This window comes from Polypterus senegalus, chromosome 14, assembly GCF_016835505.1.
Source record: "Polypterus senegalus isolate Bchr_013 chromosome 14, ASM1683550v1, whole genome shotgun sequence".
Taxonomy (NCBI): domain Eukaryota; kingdom Metazoa; phylum Chordata; class Cladistia; order Polypteriformes; family Polypteridae; genus Polypterus; species Polypterus senegalus.
In genome coordinates this window covers 62,645,662-62,662,406 of record NC_053167.1, presented here as the reverse complement: position 1 = coordinate 62,662,406, position 16,745 = coordinate 62,645,662, and the positions used below count along the sequence as shown (strand labels likewise).

The 16,745-nt window shown below is 39.2% G+C and overlaps 1 protein-coding gene across 3 annotated transcripts in view; it reads right to left on the bottom strand.

Annotated features, from left to right (window-relative positions):
- Window positions 1-11,054: 11,054 nt before the first annotated feature.
- The window catches only part of prkacba (protein kinase, cAMP-dependent, catalytic, beta a), a 124,191-nt gene continuing 118,500 nt past the window's right edge, over window positions 11,055-16,745 (bottom strand). For 2 of the 3 annotated variants that reach the window (XM_039735457.1, XM_039735458.1), the window contains one exon: window positions 11,060-13,163. In XM_039735457.1, the coding sequence (XP_039591391.1) occupies window positions 13,038-13,163 (126 nt within the window). In that variant the 3' untranslated portion in view covers window positions 11,060-13,037. Of the gene's footprint in view, window positions 13,164-16,745 lie in introns of all 3 variants that reach the window. The other variant, XM_039735456.1, reaches the window with a different exon arrangement.

Sequence of the window (16,745 nt, the reverse complement as noted above, 5' to 3'; positions counted from 1 at the left end):
AGTGGTAAACATAAAAAAAGAAACCGCCACAATGATTATACAGGTGCCGGTCATAAAATTAGAATATCATGACAAAGTTGATTTATTTCAGTAATTCCATTCAAAAAGTGAAACTTGTATATTAGATTCATTCATTACACACAGACTGATGTATTTGAAATGTTTATTTCTTTTAATGTTGATGATTATAACTGACAACTAATAAAAGTCCCAAATTCAGTATCTCGGAAAATTAGAATATCAATTAAGTCCAATGCAAAAAAAGGATTTTTAGAAATGTTGGCAAACTGAAAAGAATGAGCATGTACAGCACTCAATATTTAGTTGGGGCTCCTTTGGCCTGGATTACTGCAGCAATGCGGCGTGGCATGTAGTCGATCAGTCTGTGGCACTGCTCAGGTGTTATGAGATCCCATGTTGCTCTGATAGTGGTCTTCAGCTCTTCTGAATTTTTGGGTTCTGGGTATTGCACCTTCCTTTTCACAATACCTCATAGATTTTCTATGGAGTTAAGGTCAGGCGAGTTTGCTGGCCAATCAAGAACAGGGATACCATGGTTCTTAAACCAGGTACTGGTAGTTTTGGCACTTTGTGCAGGTGCCAGGTCCTGTTGGAAAATGAAATCTGCATCTCCATAAAGTTCGTCAAATGGACCAACACCAGCAGATGACATGGCACCCCAAACCATCACTGACTGTGGAAACTTTACACTGGACCTCAAGCAACGTGGATTCTGTGCCTCTCCTCTCTTCCTCCAGACACTGGGACCTTGATTTCCAAAGGAAATGCAAAATTTACTTTCATCAGAGAACATAACTTTGGACCACTCAGCAGCAGTTTTGTCTTTAGCCCAGGTGAGACGCTTCTGACGCTGTCTCTTGTTTAAGAGTGGCTTGACACAAGGAATGCAACAGCTGAAACCCATGTCTTGCATAGGTCTGTGAGTGGTGGTTCTTGAAGCACTGACTCCAGCTGCAGTCCACTCTTTGTGAATCTCCCCCACAGTTTTGAATGGGTTTTGTTTCACAATCCTCTCCAGGGTGCGGTTATCCCTATTCTTGTACACTTTTTTCTACCACGTTGTCCTTCCCTTCGCCTCTCTATTAATGTGCTTGGACACAGAGCTCTGTGAACAGCCAGCCTCTTTAGCAATGACCTTTTGTGTCTTGCCCTCCTTGTGCAAGGTGTCAATGGTCGTCTTTTGGACAACTGTCAAGTCAGCAGTCTTCCCCATGATTGTGTAGCCTACAGAACTAGACTGAGAGACCATTTAAAGGGTTTTGCAGATGTTTTGAGTTAATTAGCTGATTAGAGTGTGGCAACCAGGTGTCTTCAATATTGAACCTTTTCACAATATTCTAATTTTCTGAGATACTGAATTTGGGACTTTCATTAGTTGTCAGTTATAATCATCAAAATTAAAAGAAATAAACATTTGAAATACATCAGTCTCTGTGTAATGAATGAATCTAATATACAAGTTTCACTTTTTGAATGGAATTACTGAAATAAATCAACTTTGTCATGATATTCTAATTTTATGACCGCCACCTGTATGTGTGAGAGAAAACTAAACTTGCTATCGCTGTGGGTGGTGCTGGCACTTGACAGATCCACTGTCTTGTGTTCATATCTCTGGCTTGGTTGGTGCCCATATGAATTCTGCAATTCTCCCTTTGTCTCGGTGGGTCTCCATTCCTGTTCCCTGCACATGTGCTGGTTATGTTGATTGGTTCTGTTTGGGAATTTGCAAGTTGGCCTAATGAGGCACTGGACTGATTCCTGTGCTGCATCTAACCTCCATGACCATAAATTGGATTAAGCAGGGTGGGGAGAACGTTTTATTCTGAGAAATCAGCATTTTTTACAGTGATACTATAATCAAACCTTTAAGACAAACAGAAAGCAGTGCCACCCCTGATCCCCCTTGTTAAGTAAGGTTGCTTATTTTCTGTCCAAATTAAATATAAAATTTCTCTGTATCCAATCAATGGCTGGGAGACACATGGAATAAGCTACCAAGTAGTATGGTAGACAGTAAGACTTTTGGGACTTTCACAACTAGACTTAATTTTTTGTTTTTACAAGAATTAAGTGGATAGGACTGGGAAGCTTTGTTGGGCTGAATGGCCTGTCCTCATCTAGATTGTTCTAATGTTTATATATGCATGCCTTGTGCTGCCAGGATATGCTCCAGCCTCCCACAACTGGCTTGAGAATGTTACATTGTTAGAATTCATTTTTTGGAACCCCTCAGAAAAGGACATGTCCTTATGTCCTGGGATGCACTTGGTCGCTCTCCTCTGCACAGCTTCAATTGTATACAGTAAAACCCCAGAAGCACAAATGTACCTATGCATGTACAACATGTAGCACAACTGGTTTTTCGTGCCCAAAAATGCATCAGAACACAAGCAAATTCCCTAAGTAAACACGTTCTGATCACATGGGTGCCTTCCGCGTCGTATAAAAAGCCTTGAAACATTAAGTGCGGCACTACCAAGTGCTTTGTAAACAATGTTCCTTTGCTGCAGATGTTCTATCAGACGGTTGTGGCAAGTGCCCTCTTCTATGCAGTAGTGTGCTGGGGAGGCAGCATAAAGGAGGACGCCTCACGCCTAGACAAACTGGTGTGGAAGGCAGGCTCTATTGTAGGCACGGAGCTGGACAGTTTGACATCCGTGGCAGAGCGATGAGCGCTGAGCAGGCTCCTGTCAATCATGGAGAATCCACTGCATCCACTAAACAGTATTATCTCCAGACAGAGGAGAAGCTTCAGCGACAGACTGCTGTCACTGTACTGCTCCACTGACATACTGAGGAGATCATTCCTCCCCCACATTAAGTGACTCTTCAATTATACCCAGAAGGGTGGACATTAATATTATACAAAGTTATTGTTGTTATACCTGCATTTTTATCACTCTTTAATATAGTATTGTTTTTTATTAGTATGCTGCTGCTGGAGTATGTGAATTTCCCCTTGGGATTAATAAAGTATCTATCTATCTATTTAGTGATGATTTTGTGCTTTTTCCTAAATAATAATGGGTCCAAAGAAAGCTACAGAGGTAAGCACAAAACCAAAGAAGTTACAATGATCAGTAACAATAGAAACAAAGAAAGAAATGATCGAAACATATGAGAGAGGTATACAGGTGACTGATCTTGCAGCTTCATAAGGCATGAGTAAATCTATCTACAATTTTGAAAAACAAAGAAGAAATTAAGAAAATTAAGTTTCCAAGGGTGTGACACATGTACTCACTAAAAACAGACCACCTGCAATAGATGAATTTGAAAGATTATTGTTATTTTGGATAACTGAAAGACAGTGTGCTGGTGATAGCCTATCGGAGGCTATTATTTGTGAAAAGGCTAGGGCAATACATGCTGATATTGCAAATAATTATCCTTCAGGTAGTGCTTATAGGGAATGTTCTGTTACAGTCAATTTTCTTTTTTAATTTCAATTACGTGGGTTATGCTATGCTTATTCTTATGTCGATCTCTTGCAGTGTACAATTTATTCTTTATTCATGTGTTTTTCCATAAATCAATATTTTAATGCAGTAAACTCAATTATGGGTATTAAATAGGTTATGCATGGGAGTCTTGGAACTGATTAATTCTATTTCCATTATTTCTTATGGGATGAACTGCCCTTGTCCACGACCAATTCAGTCCACAACCAGTTTTCAGGGGTGAATGTTTGTGCTGTTGGGTTTTACTATACTTCGAATATAACCAAACATTGTATCTTTTGCATATTGCCTAAAAACAGAAAATGTTGCATCAACATACTTCACCAAATTTACAAAAGGTGCTTCATGAAAGTCAGCAGCACCCATGTTGTATTTATAATTATTGTTCCTTTAGTAAAAATGTAATACTTGCATTGTACAACATAAAGTGCCATGAAGGACAGAAAGGTATGCTGGCTGGATGGACAAATTACTATTTGCCTGGCCGGAGGTTTTTAAAGGATTGAGCAGTGGAAGCCAGAGGGACAGGAGCAGTTCACCTCCCATATGATAAACAGTAGTCCTCCCAAGTCATCCCAATGTTTGGACATTCACAGGGGTACATTGGGGTTGATAGTCTGGAAATGCAGCTCTGTCTGGGTCTCAGGGTGCTGTTAGTGGGAGGATCTCCCTAGTTTCTACATGACCCTGAAGTGCATTCCAAGAGGCCGCCCTGTGACACCAGAAGCATTCCTGGACCCTGCTTAAACAAAGCTGGCCTCCTCACCTGGATGAGTTGGGAGGCAGCAAGTGACACTCAACAGGAGGAGCAGAAGGAGAGAAAGGAAAATATTCACTAAATTACCGTGGCATGCAAAAATTTGGGCACCTTGCTTAAAATGCCTGTTACTGTGAATAGATAAGTGAGCCAAAGATGAACTGATCACCAGAAAGCATAAAGTTAAAGATGACACCATTTCTTTAACATTTTCCACAAGATTACATTTTTATTTCCACTATTCACATTTACAAAATGCCAAAAAATTTAAAAGAGACTGAAACAAATGTTTGGGCACCCGACACAGTCAGTACTTAGTGACACCCCCTTTGGCAAGTATCACAGCTTGTATTCTCTTTTTTTTTTTTTAGCCAGTTCTTACTTTTTTTTCACCAATTCGCCCTTGTGGAAGGCTTCCAATTCTGCAGGATTCTTGGGCCGTCTTGCATGCACTGCTTTTTTGAGATCTATCCACAGATTTTCAATGATGTTTAGGATGGGGGACTGTGAGGCTGCAAAACCATCAGCTTGTGCCTCTTGAGGTATTCCATTGTAGATTCTGAGGTGTGTTTCAGATCATTATCTTGTTTTAGGACCCATTCTCTTTTTAACTTCAACTCCGCCACCCCCCTCCCCCCCTCCCACAGATGGCAGGATGCCTCCTCCCAGAATTTGAAATGTCATGTTCCCTGATTGATCCACCCCCATGTTTAATAGTTGGAGAGGTGTTCTTTTCCTGAAATGTGGCCACCTTTTTTCTTCAAAAACACTTTTGCGCATTTTGGCCAAAAAGTTCTATTTTGACTTCATCAGTCCACTGGACTTGTTTTTCCAGAATGCATCAGGCTTGTTTGGATGTTCACTTGCAAACTTCAGATGCTGAATATTGGGGCTAGGATGCAGGAATAGTTTTTTTCTGCTGACTCTACCATGATGTTCATATTTGTTCAGGTGTTGCTGTACAGTAGAACAGTGCACCACCACTCCAGAGCCTGCTAAATCTTCCTGAAGGTCTTTTGCAGACAAACAGGGGGGTTTTAGTTGCCTTTCAAGCAATCTAACAATCATTTTTTTCAGAAGGTTTTCTTGGTCTTCCAGACATCACCTTGACCTCCACCATTCCTATTAACTATCATTTCTTAATAACATTATGAACTGAGGAAACAGATACCCAAAAATACTTTGCTTTCTTAATACAGCCTTTTCCTGCTTTGTGAACATTATTTTTCAGAGTGCTAGGAGGCTGAGCCCATTACTATTGATTGTTGGACAAGATTTAAGGAGTCAGAGAATTTATACAGCTTTGCAATTTGCATCACCTGGGTTTTCCCCAATGATGACTGTGAACAAGCCATAGCCCTAACAAGCTAATGAAGATCTTGTGAAAAGATATCCAAGGCCTCAAATATCTTGGGGTCATCCAAAGGTTTTGCATAGTGCTCCTTTCCTTTTTTCACTGTACAATTGTACAGAAAAAATATTCACTAACCTTGCATAAAATACTGAAAAGAAATGTGTCATCTGTAATGTTATGTGTCTTGGTGATCAGCTTATCTTCTGCTCATTTAACTATTCACAGTAACAAGACATTTTTAAGCAAGGGTGCCCAAACGTTTGCATGCTACTATATCTTTGTGGTTTGTTCACTTTTATTTATGTAAATAAAATCCTTTATTTGAACCCGAGACTGTGCTGGGTACTACTGTGTTCGAGTTTCTGGGCTCATTGGTGCCCCCTTGTGGTTACAGTATATATTAAGGTAATGGTCCAAAAAGAGACCACAAAAGACTACATTGATGACTTCATCCCATGTAGAACACACCCTCTTATCTGTACCCTTTGTCTCTAGCTGATTCACCAATTTAAAATCCAAAAGAATTACATACAACCATTAGAAAAGTGTACACTTTCTTAATGCACTTTCTCCAGTACTGGGTGACTTGATGATTTGCAAAGAGGGTAGAAAACGGAGAAAAAGTGCATTAAACACCACTGCAGGAACAGAGACAGAACCAGTATTTTTATCTGCTCTAATCAAACAACATGAAGGCATACAAATGATATTATGATAAAGGTATACAATTGTAAATGATGCATTCAACATGATGGGTATCTGTTAAGTAAATAAAGAGGATGTTTCAGAGGATGGAGAAGACTGGTACATTACAGAGTTATGGTATATTGAGGAAGAAAGGTGCAAGTAAGCTAGAGACACATGAAATATGGGTGTGGAGGAAAACAATCCATCCACTTGAACTACCAAGTTTAGTAAAAATGTTTTACAACAAGAACAGAAAAGATGGGAATGTATTGTGCAAGGAACAAAAAAAAACAAACAAAAAAAAAAAAACCTTCTCACAGAAGTTCTCATGAGAAACTTAGATACTACTACCAACTACACTGTGTGGGGTTTTGCGCATTCTTCTCATGTTTGCTGAAAGAAATATATGGTAGGTAACATAGGGACACAGAAGTGGCTTGGAAAGAGTATACATGGATGTCTGCATGAATGTGCCTTGCGAGGAACATGGCACCGTTTTCCAGGGCAAGTTCTAGCCTAGCACCCAATCCTGCACAAAAGGTGCTCTAGTCTCTGCAACCCCAAAATTAAATCAGGCAGGTTCAGTAAATAGATTAATAAGTTCTGCAATTGACACATAATATCCATATATGAATATTTTCACATATATTGAATGATGTTTTTCCCAAATTTCAACACATGTTGATTTTGCATTTCTTCTTTTCATAATGAGTTTGTATTACTGTATTCAATGCTTAGTTAATATTCACTTAATGAGAGCAGGTTCAAGGACTAAATCATGAAGCTTTTATATTATGCTTGAGTGATACATCAAAATAAGGCAAGTCCTTTATTGCATGAAGGTACAAATGCGTGTGGGGAGACATACTAACCACTAAAGGTTTTAGATTGGTCCCTACATGTACTGCAAAGGTCGCAGTCAATAAGTACTAGGCTGACAAGAATTCAAATAGCACCCAGCTGAAATGGGCAATGTGTTGTAAGACCTGCCAGTACTGCTGATCATTTCCTGTATGTTGTAAAGTTATGCATGAGGTCACCTAAAAAGCATTCAATTCAGTGAGTGATTGGCAAGTTCCATTTTTCATATATCCACCTGTAATTACTGGATAATGTCAGTGACTCATATAAAACAATGTTTTAGATACATTTTCTATTTCTCATAGATACAACAGCTCCAAAGCCCTCAGCTGTTGGCTTCTGCCAATGTCAGTTCACAAAAACAACCAAAAAGTCAAGCCCACATGATATTGTGGTTCCCTTTTTCAGGATATAATAATTGTTCTATCATGGTGTGGATGGGAGAAGAAATAGGGTAGGGATTATTCTGAAGGAACAGTATGTCAAGAGGGTTTTGGAGGTGGAAACAGTGTCAGACAGAGTAATGATTATGAAGTTGGAAATTGGTGGTGTGATGACGAATGTTGTTAGTGCATATACTCCACAAGTTGGGTGTGCGATGGATGAGAAAGATGATTTCTGGAGTGTGCTGGACGAAGTGACGGACAGTGTACCCAAGGGACAGAAAGTGGTGACTGGAGCAGATTTCAATGGACATGTTGGTGAAGAGAACAGAGGAGACGAGGAGATGATGGGTAGGTATGGTGTCAAGGAATGGAATGAAGAAGATCAGATGATAGTGGATTTCGGGAAAAGGATGGTCATGGCTGTGGTGAATACATATTTTAAGAAGAGGGAGTAACATGGCATGACATACAAGAATGGAGGAAGATGCACACAGGTAGATTATATACTATGCAGAAGAGTCAATCTGAAGGAGACTGAACACGGCAAAGTGGTGGAAGGGGAAAGTGTAGTTAAGCAATATGGGATGGTGGTCTGTAGGATGATGTTGGAGATCAAGAAGAAGAGTGAGGGCAAATAAAGAATCAAATGGTCGAAGTTGAAAAAGGAAGACTTCAAGGCTGAGTTTAGGGAGGAGGTAAGACAGGCACTGGGTGGCAGAGAAGAGTTGCCAGACAGCTGGGCAACTACAGTAGAAGTAATAAGAGTGACAGCTATAAGGGTGCTTGGAGTGACGTCTGGACAGAGGAAAGAGGAAAATGAAACCTGGTGGTGGAATGAGGAAGTACAGGAGAGTATACAGAGGAAGAGGAATGTGAAGAAGAAGTGGGATAGTCAGGGAGATGCAGAAAGTAGACAAGAGTACAAGGAAATAAGGTGCAAAATGAAGACAGAGGTGGTGAAGGCTAACGAAAAGGCATATGAAAAGTTGTATGAGAGGTTGGACACTAAGGAGGGAGAAAAGGGCCTGTACTAATTGGCAAAACAGAGGAACCAAGCTGGGAAAGATGAGCAACAGGTAAGGGTGATAAAGGATACAGATGGAATTGTACTCACAAGCGATGAGGGTTTGTTGAGCAAATGGAAAGAGTACTTTGAGAGGCTGATGAATGAAGAGAACGAGTGACAGAGAGAAGGTTGGATGATGTGGAGATAGTGAATCAGGAACTGCAATGCATTAGCAAGGAGGAAGTAAGGACAGCTATGAAGAGGATGAAGAATGGAAAGGCTGTTGGTCCAGATGACACACCTGTGGAAGCATGGAGGTGTTTAGGAGAGATGGCAGTGGAGTTTTTAACCAGATTGTTTTATGGAATTTTGAAAGTAAGATGGTGCCTGAGGAGTGGAGTTTTCTGTTAGTGATTTTTAAGAATAAGGGAGATATGCTGAGCTGTAGTAACTACAGGGGGATAAAACTGATGAACCACGGCATGAAGCTATGGGAAAGAATAGTGGAAGCTACTTAAGAAGGGAGGTGATGATTAGTGAGCAGCAGTATGGTTTCATGCTAAGAAAGAGCACCACAGATGCAATGTTTGTTTCGAGAATGTTGATGGAGAAGTAGTATAGAGAAGGCCAGAAGGAGTTGCATTGCATCTTTGTGGACCTGGAAAAAGCATATGACAGGGTGCCCTGAGAGGAATTGAGGTATTGTATGAAGAAGTGTGAGTGGCAGAGAAGTGTGTAAGAGTTGTATAGTATATGTACGAGGGACGTGTGACAGTGGTGAGGTCTGCGGTAGGAGTGATGGATGCATTCAAGTTGGAGGTGGGATTACATCAGGGATTGGCTCTGAGCCCTTATTTGCAATGGTGATGGACAGGTTGACAGATGAGATTAGACAGGAGTCCCCGTGGACTATGATGTTTGCTGATGACATTGTGATCTGTAGTGAGAGTAGGGAGCAGGTTGAGTAGACCCTGGAGAGGTGAGGATATGTTCTAGAGAAGAGAGGAATGAAGGTCAGTAGGAACAAGACATAACGTGTGTGAATGAGAGGGAGGTCAGTGGAATGGTGAGGATGCAGGGTGTAGAGTTGGCGAAGGTGGATGTGTTTAAATACTTGGGATCAACAGTACAGAATAGACTGTGCAAGAGAGGTGAAGAAGAGAGTACAGGCAGGGTGGAATGAGTGGAGAAGAATGTCAGGAGTAATTTGTGACAGACGGGTATCAGCAAGAGTGAAAAGGAAGACCTACAGGACAGTAGCGAGACCAGCTATGTTATATGGGTTGAAGATGGTGGCACTGACCATAAAGCTGGAGACAGAGCTAGAGGTGGAAGATTTAAAGATGCTAAGATTTGCACTGGGTGTGACGAAGATGGACAGGATTAGACATTAGAGGGTCAGCTCAGGTTAGACAGTTTGGAGACAAAGTCAGAGAGGCGAGAATGCGTTGGTTTGGATATGTGCAGAGGAATGATCTTGGGTATATTGGGAAAAGGATGTTAAAGATAGAGCTGCCAGGCAAGAGGAAAAGAGGAAGGCGTAAAGGAAGGTTTATGGTTATGGTGATTGAGGACATGCAGGTGATGGGTGTAACATAAGATGCAGAAGACAGGAAGATATGGAACAAGATTATCTGTTGTGGCAACCCCTAATGGGAGCAGCCGAAAGATGAAGTAGAAGAAGATGAAGATGAAGAAGAAGAACAGCACTGCTGGTGGTTGAAAGGAGAACTTCTATTAGACATTACATTGTTACTGTCACACGAAAGCATTTGTACTCATGTTCTCATTTTTACATTTTTTAATCCTATGCAGCACTGTGTTTTGACTGGTTTAGGACATTAATGTTTACAGAAAGTGTACAAATGAATCCATCTTATTTGAAAAACAGAAGAAGGCATCACATGTAACAAAGGTCACCACTGGCATAAAACAGCCTGCTGAAACAAGTTAAGCACTCAAGCTACTCACACCATTCCAGACTAGTGGGCTTGAAAATGTTAATCTCAGCTTTGTAGCAGCTTTCTTCATACACTGTTGTCTAATGTTGATATGGTGGCACTCTTCCTCATTTCTTTTGACACATAGACATAATTAGTGAGCCACATTTCAAAATTGAAAGCGATTCCCATAATGTAGTAATGTTCAGGGTAACAGAATCTCTTATTCAAACAAAAATATTTGTGATGAATAAAAACACTTAATAAATTACTACATCTAATGTACAGAAAAAGCAAAACAGAAAATGGCCTAAAGTTCAAGTACTTACATGTTTTCTGTTGCTAGTTGATATAATGCCACATTCAGACATGGTGAAGAGATGTTCAGGGTTGCTTTGTGACCTTAATATGGTTTTAAGTGGAACAGAAGTGGGAAAAAAGTGTATATACATATCCATCCATCCATCCATCAATCAATCCATCCATACACACATTTTATTTTACAACTTGAATCATTTTAGCTGGCATGCATCCACAATTTTTAGTGTAAATGAAAAACAAAAGATATTAACATTTTCATACAAAGGATTTTTTAAAATTTATTAATGTGATGTATATTATATTTTGTTACACAAAATTTGCTACAGCAAAGTATCTTGTACTTCCCTTGCACATACAAGTTAATATGGGTGGACAAAAATGCAATCAAGTGTCAGCTTTCTAATGACATTGTTGTGCAAAATATTTACCAAACTAAATACATTGAGAATTTATAATATAGCCCATACTGGTAATGCAAAATGACAACAAAGAAATATTTTTGAGACGTGTCATACCTTAAAATTATGTGCTGTCAGTGCTAAGTTTACTTCCAGCGATTTTGATAGCTATTTTAAGGATAGACATATGCTTCCTTTATTATAAACTATTATTTAATGAGGATCTGAAATATATTTGATTGAAGACAGCAAAAACTATGCCAGTCTTAACCATTCCAAAATTACATTTATTAGACATTATCATTCCCTACGGTGTATATAAATAAAAACATCATTGACTTTTTATATAAAAAAAGCAAATAAGTAACTTAAAAAGTGGGCTTCAACAAATACTGAATTTAACATGACAAAAATGCTGAAGCTTGTGAGGATCAGCAATATTAATCATTTTATAACTGGTGTGAATAAAACTCAAACAAGCAAAAACAAATTAACAAATGAAAAGGACTTTATCTGCTATTTGTCATTATACATTCGGTAGTAAGATAAAAAAAAAAATAAGAAATGCAAGAGAAGTGGCTAATACATATAAATATGGCAGTCTTACATATCTTATATGAAAACTTTTGTAAAACAGAATTAAGTGCTAAAACCTTTAAAAACAAAAAGGAGTGATTTATTTAATGCACATGTCTGGTCCAGTTCTTTTAATATGCCAGGAAAAAAAGCCTGGCAACCTTCCCATGAGCATCACAGCAAATAGAGGACCATCTCAGTGAAGCAATTCACTCCAAGTACTAATTTTTGCAAATGTACTTCAGTTTATTTTACACATCTAGAAGTGAAGCATAGCTACTCCCAAATAGGGCCCTTATATCCTTCATGTACCTGAAACTTTCATTTTAATCTTGTGCCTCATTTAAAAGCATATCAAAATTATTTTAAGTACATGATTTATAAGAGTCAAAGAAAATTAAAAAGAGAATGAGCGGACATACTGGTAAAACACTGCTACAAATGGTACAAAAATTTTACTTTGATGATTTTCTGCTTTCTCTGCAGTTTGCTGCACTCTGCAGTTTTCTACTTTATTAAGGCAGGAATACTGCCATGAACAATGAAGAAAATAAAATGGGGCCATGGCAATTTCAAAAGATAAATAAAGGCACAGGGCTTTTTGCCCTTCTTTTGCCATTAAATGAATATTAATTTTGAACATATAATTGTAAAAAACAAATGTTTTATTCTTGTTTGATTAACATACAAATACACACAAACAACAAGTTCTACTTCCGAAAAATGCCAAACATATTGTCTATATTCTAGTCTGAGTTAGAGAATATTTTTAATATCTTTATAAAAATAAAAAAAAAACTTCTCAGACATATCACAGACAAAAACTGTTGGCTGGCAAACACTAGAAGCAACACCTACCTTTCTCTCCAACCTAAATCACACCATCTGCAGCACCCTCTGGTACAATCACTCAGTCTTTACATACTAACATAAAGGGTTTCCTTTCATCAAAATACCCCTTTAAAAATGTTGGGAAAGACATACTATAAAGACAACAGCACTGGAACTCAAATTAGATGGGGAGAGAAGAAAATGTGGTCTAGCATTTTGTGTTGCAGCACTAAAAAGTGCCAGCAAAAATATGCCTGTGTTTGAGGCTAGTGCGAGCTGCACACAAGGATGATGGCAATAAGGACTTCATTCAGCCTTGTGGAATGAAGGAACTATGTAAGTAACAAATAAGATGGTCTTAGCGCCACCCCATTTCTTAACAGAGTGCAAAGATTCCCAATGTAGAAGCCTTTGATGCAACCTCACTCTCATACTTTAAAAATCTGAAAACTCTTTTGCGCATTTTTCTGTAACTGAGACACGGATATCTTCTTCTTCATAGTCATCAAAGTTACTTGTATCTCCTGGGCCTCTGCACTTTGGTATGAAAGGAGCTTCCACCTAATATCAAAAATAAACATAAATAACTCTGAGAATCAATATTCAAGTTTAAAAACAAATGAAAACAAAAAAACTTATTGAAATTCTGTGGCAGCATTAAAACAAAATTCACACTAAGGTCAAGTTTCAGTAATCATATGCCAGATTTCAGTAGTAAGAGATCCAATGAAACTAAAACAACCAGTAAACAATTTTTAAACTGATGCTGTGTCCAGTGCTGGCTCATGCTCGGTGCTTAGTGCTGCTGAGATAACCTCCCTACATCCTGGATCCTGTGTTAGAATAAGCAGGATATGAAAATGGATGTTTAAATGTGGGAAAAAAAAAATGTGTCAAGCTGTTTGTTTTGTCTAAGGCAAATGTTTATATTCTCGTTCAGGACAGTCAATTATGCAGTGCCTTGTTACCCATATAAAGTATAGACTGTCATGTATATCAATTATATTAAATACATTAATTTGTGGCACAGTGGTTAAGGCTTTGGACTTCAAACCCTGAGGTTGGGGTTTCAAATCCCACCGCTAACAACTGTGTGACCATAAGCAAGTCACTTCACCTGCCTGTGCTCCAATTGAAAATAAAATTAACTAATTGTATCTCATATGTTTTTAGGTCACTTTGGAAAAAGGCGTCAGCCAAATAAACAAATGTAAATGTACTTCTAGCACTAGATCCTCATCGTAAGAGTTTAATCATAGGAAAGGATAAGCAAGCTCCAAGCATTCTTTGAGGTATGTTGTTGATGCCATTGTGCTACTGGGAAGGTTACACCTGATAACTATTCTAAGTAGAATGGCCAGACAAAGAAAGGTTTAACTCTTGATGGATCAACAAGAGCAAAAAGAAACTCCCCTAGAACTATATTAGACTTGATACCACTCTTGCATCATGACCTGAAAATTTGACAAACCCATTCAAGCTGATTTGAGTGTTGGTATGAAGATGTAGTTTTGATCTAGGTGTAATGCCAGTTGGGCATGTGCAGGCAAGATTCAGATAAAATCTTTCCTGCCAATGAAAATTGGTAGTTAGGATGTCACTTTATTGACATTTAAAGAGATACAGCTTGTGTGAGATATTAATGAAAAAGATACCTCAAACTGATTTTAAGTTTTAAGAGGAAACATCTCACTGCTTCTGTGTATGGCATGCTTGATAAAGGCTATATGGCTGAAATGTTGCATCTCTTATCCCCTTTCCTTTTTAGTGTAGAAATAACCAGTAAACTTTTTTTTCCCGTAGCTATTTTGGATTACTTAGCCTTCTTAGCAAACGCGGGTTTAGCGCTAGAGGACAAAAGCCAAAAGACCTTAATTATGACAATAAGGTCAGGTTGGAGAGATTGCGCTAGTGCAATGTGTTGCCGCACCCACCACACAATAAAACAGCTTGGGATCCCAGTTGGCAAACTCCAAGGCAGACACGCAGTCTAGTCCCACAATCCAGAAATGATCATCTATCTGCCATACCCAGTGTTACGTAGATGTCCCCTTGGCCTCTTCCAGCCACCGGGGTCCTCAACAATGAGAACCCTGCGAGTCGGATAAACCACGGGGAACCGCGCCACATGGCCATAGTGCCGTAACTGAATGCAGGTAATGTGTCTTATCAACACAAAGTCAAACCAGTAGTACCCAAGGACTCCACGACACGGTCTTCGTCAAAGGTCACTGGATAGTGTCCATGTCTCGCAGCCATATAGCAAAACAGGAAGCACCAGGGTCTGTAAAGACTTGGATCTTTGTCCTTTGCAGAGATATTGGGAGTGCCACACACCCCTTTCCAGCAACCTTAATGATTCCAAATACTCTCTCAATCCATCTGCTAATTTCATAAGAAGAGCCACCAAAGACATTAATATTGCTGCTGAGGTAAGTAAACCTCTCAATGAGGTCAACGTTCTCTCCACAGACAGACACACTGCTGATGGCTGTGCCCAAGACGTCATTGAAAGCCTGGATCCGAATACTCGCAAGCCCAGACTCTCAGTCTCCTTGCTCAGTCTCTCAAGAGCCCTGACCAGAACTTCCATTGACTCCACAAAGATCACAGATTAATCAGCAAAGTCAAGATCACTTAATCTTACTTCACCAACAAATGTCCCACAGTCACTGGACTGCGCAAACTTGCCCAACACCCAGTCTATGGAAACACTGAAGAGAGTAAGAGCAAGAACACACCCCTGACAAACCCCAGAATCAATTGGGAAGAAAGCAGAGATTCAGCCTCCACTCTGCACAGCACACATAGTACTAATAAAGAGACTGGCCATAATATCCAGCAACCTTGGTGGGATCCTGCGAAGGAATGTCCCACAGGGCAACTTGATCAACAAAGTCGAATGACTTATGAAAATCGACAAAGACTGCAAAGAAACTCTACCGATATTCACGTTTACACTTAATAAGAATCCTCAATGCTAGGATGTGATCGATGTTAAGACTTCTTAGGCATAAAACCAGACTGATCCGTCAGTGGTAGATAAGCAAGTAATCATGGACCCTACTGAGGATGACCCTAGTGAGGACCTTACCCAGCACTGAGAGCAGTGTTATCCCCCTGTAGTTGCTGCAATCCAGGTGATCACTCTTTCCCTTTCCCACTAGGACAATGAGGTATAAAAATGAGATGGCATACTTTTAGACTTCAGAAAAATAGTATAAAAAGTGTATTTGTGTGATCCACATCGGACCCTTTTCTCTTTAACCCAATTAGTTACTGTGGCTTTGTTTACAGTTTTTTTTATTTATTTTTTGACCCCTTGCTTAGTAATGTATATGTTTTACACTTTTTTGCAACATGGATTCCTTTCAAGGTGTTGAGAATTTTATGTATTTCCCTAAGACAAAACATTTGTGCTACCTCTGCTCTTTATTTTTATACTGTATCTGTAAAATGTATTACTAATGATGAACGGGAAGAAGGTCATGGTTTAGTTCTTTCTCTTATACACAGGCTTGGTTATATAACACTGTTTGGCTAGCTGAATACTAACCTTGTAAAACCATATTTTATAACATCAGTTCATAACATCAAATTACACATACGTTTAAAATATAAAGAAATGTTTCTGTAATGCCCCCTATGTTGCAAGTAACATAGCCTTGTGGCTAAGGTGTTGCCCTTCAAATCCTAAGGCTGCTGTCCCAATGCCAATTTCTGTATCGCTCTGTGATCCCAAGCAAGTTAGTTACCTTGCCTGAACTCCAAGTGTAAAAATAACTCCTGCAATATACACTCACTGGTCACTTTATTAGATATATCAGCTCGATAACACAAATACCCTGCTACTCCAAACAGCCATGCCAAGCTTAACTTATGTCAGCAAAGAACAGACAAATGAAAGTACACAGGGAAGTAATGACCAAAACTGGAAAATTGAAGACTGGAGGAATGTCACCTGCTCTAGTAAATTTCAAACTCTGTTGTTAAATATGAAGGTGACAAGGTCATAATTTAGCATAACAGACAAGAAATCTCTCCCTTAAATTTAAGAAAAACTAAAGAAAGCAAAATACTGTTTGTATTGGTAGGGATGATATAGAGAGGTCAGCAGCCCTAAATGTCTTAGAGCTACATCCT